This window comes from Gekko japonicus, unplaced genomic scaffold (genome assembly GCF_001447785.1).
Source record: "Gekko japonicus isolate JY-2015 unplaced genomic scaffold, Gekko_japonicus_V1.1 scaffold30098, whole genome shotgun sequence".
Lineage (NCBI taxonomy): Eukaryota > Metazoa > Chordata > Lepidosauria > Squamata > Gekkonidae > Gekko > Gekko japonicus.
This window is the reverse complement of record NW_015219349.1, coordinates 1-1205: the sequence shown is the minus strand read 5'-3', so window position 1 is coordinate 1205 and position 1205 is coordinate 1. Positions and strand designations below refer to the sequence as shown.

At 59.2% G+C, this 1205-nt stretch overlaps 1 protein-coding gene across 1 annotated transcript; it reads right to left on the bottom strand.

The window, feature by feature from the left end:
* Window positions 1-17: 17 nt before the first annotated feature.
* Window positions 18-1110, bottom strand: LOC107125236 (gastrula zinc finger protein xLCGF3.1-like; the record flags this gene model as incomplete). The annotated part of the gene is made up of 1 exon (XM_015428684.1): window positions 18-1110. A coding segment is annotated over one exon (1093 nt), but the record flags the coding sequence as incomplete, so codon positions are not given.
* Between the last annotated feature and the right edge of the window lie 95 nt (window positions 1111-1205).

Genomic DNA, 1205 nt, shown 5'->3' with positions numbered 1-1205 from the left:
TTTCTCATGTGCTTCACCAGCTCGTTTTTCCGGTGGTACCTCTTGTCGCAGCGGGGACACTGGAAAGGCTTCTCCCCGGTGTGGACTCTCTGGTGCACCGCGAGCGCCCTCTGGGTGCGCAGCCTCTTCCCACACTGGCTGCACTTCAAGTGCTGCCCTGTGTGGACAAGCTCATGCTCCTGACACAGTTGATGTTCCCGGAAGCTCCTCCCACAGTAGCTGCAGCGGAAAGGTTTCTCCCCACTGTGGATCTTCTGGTGGCTACGGAGGCCGTCCACGCGGGCAAAGGACTTCTCGCACTCGGAGCAGGAAAACGGTTTCTCTCCCGTGTGAACTCGCAGGTGCTTCTGAAGGGCACTCTTGCGGTGGAAGCCGCGCTGGCACACCGTACATTTGTGAGGTCTCAGCTCGCTGTGGATTCTCTGGTGAGACCGGAGGATGGATCTCACCCCAAAAGCCTTGCTGCAATAGCTGCACGGGTAGAGCCGCTCTTTCCAGTGGGTCAGCTGGTGGGACTTCAGCTGGGTGTGGGTGGCGTAGCCTTTCCCGCACTCGGCACACACAAATGGCTTCTCTTCGGAATGGACCGTCAGGTGACTCTTTAAGCCCGTGAGCGACCGGTACTTCTTCCCACACTCGGCACACGGGTAAGGCCCCGAGTGGCTTTTCTGGTGATACTGGAGGACCTTCTTGACCGTGAAGCTTTTCCCGCACTTGCTGCACTGATACGGCTTCTCCCCCGAGTGGAGTCTCTGGTGCTGAGTGAGGCTCGCTTTCTCAATGAACCTTTTCCCGCACTCGGAACATCGGAAAGGCCTCTCGCCAGAGTGGATCATGGCGTGCTTGCGCAGGTTTCCCTTCTGGCTGAAGCGTCTCCCGCAATCCTTGCACTGAAAGGGCCTCTCTCCCGTGTGGGTTCTTTGGTGCGTTCTCAGGTGTTCGCTGCGACCAAACCTCCTCCCGCACGCTCGGCAGGTGTACCGTTTGGCTCCAGTGTGGGTTTTCGTGTGCAGAGACAAACTTCTGCTGCTGCGGAGGGTTTCCCCACAATAGCTACACACGTAGCCTCTCTCCCGCTTACGTGGACCCTTGCTCGGCTCGGGGCGGGGTCTGAGCCGGGCAGAGACCCTCCTTCGTGGCTCTTGCCGTCTGTCAGAGGAGGTCTCTTGGGGCCCCCAAGTTGGAAAAGCGTTGCATCCATCCCC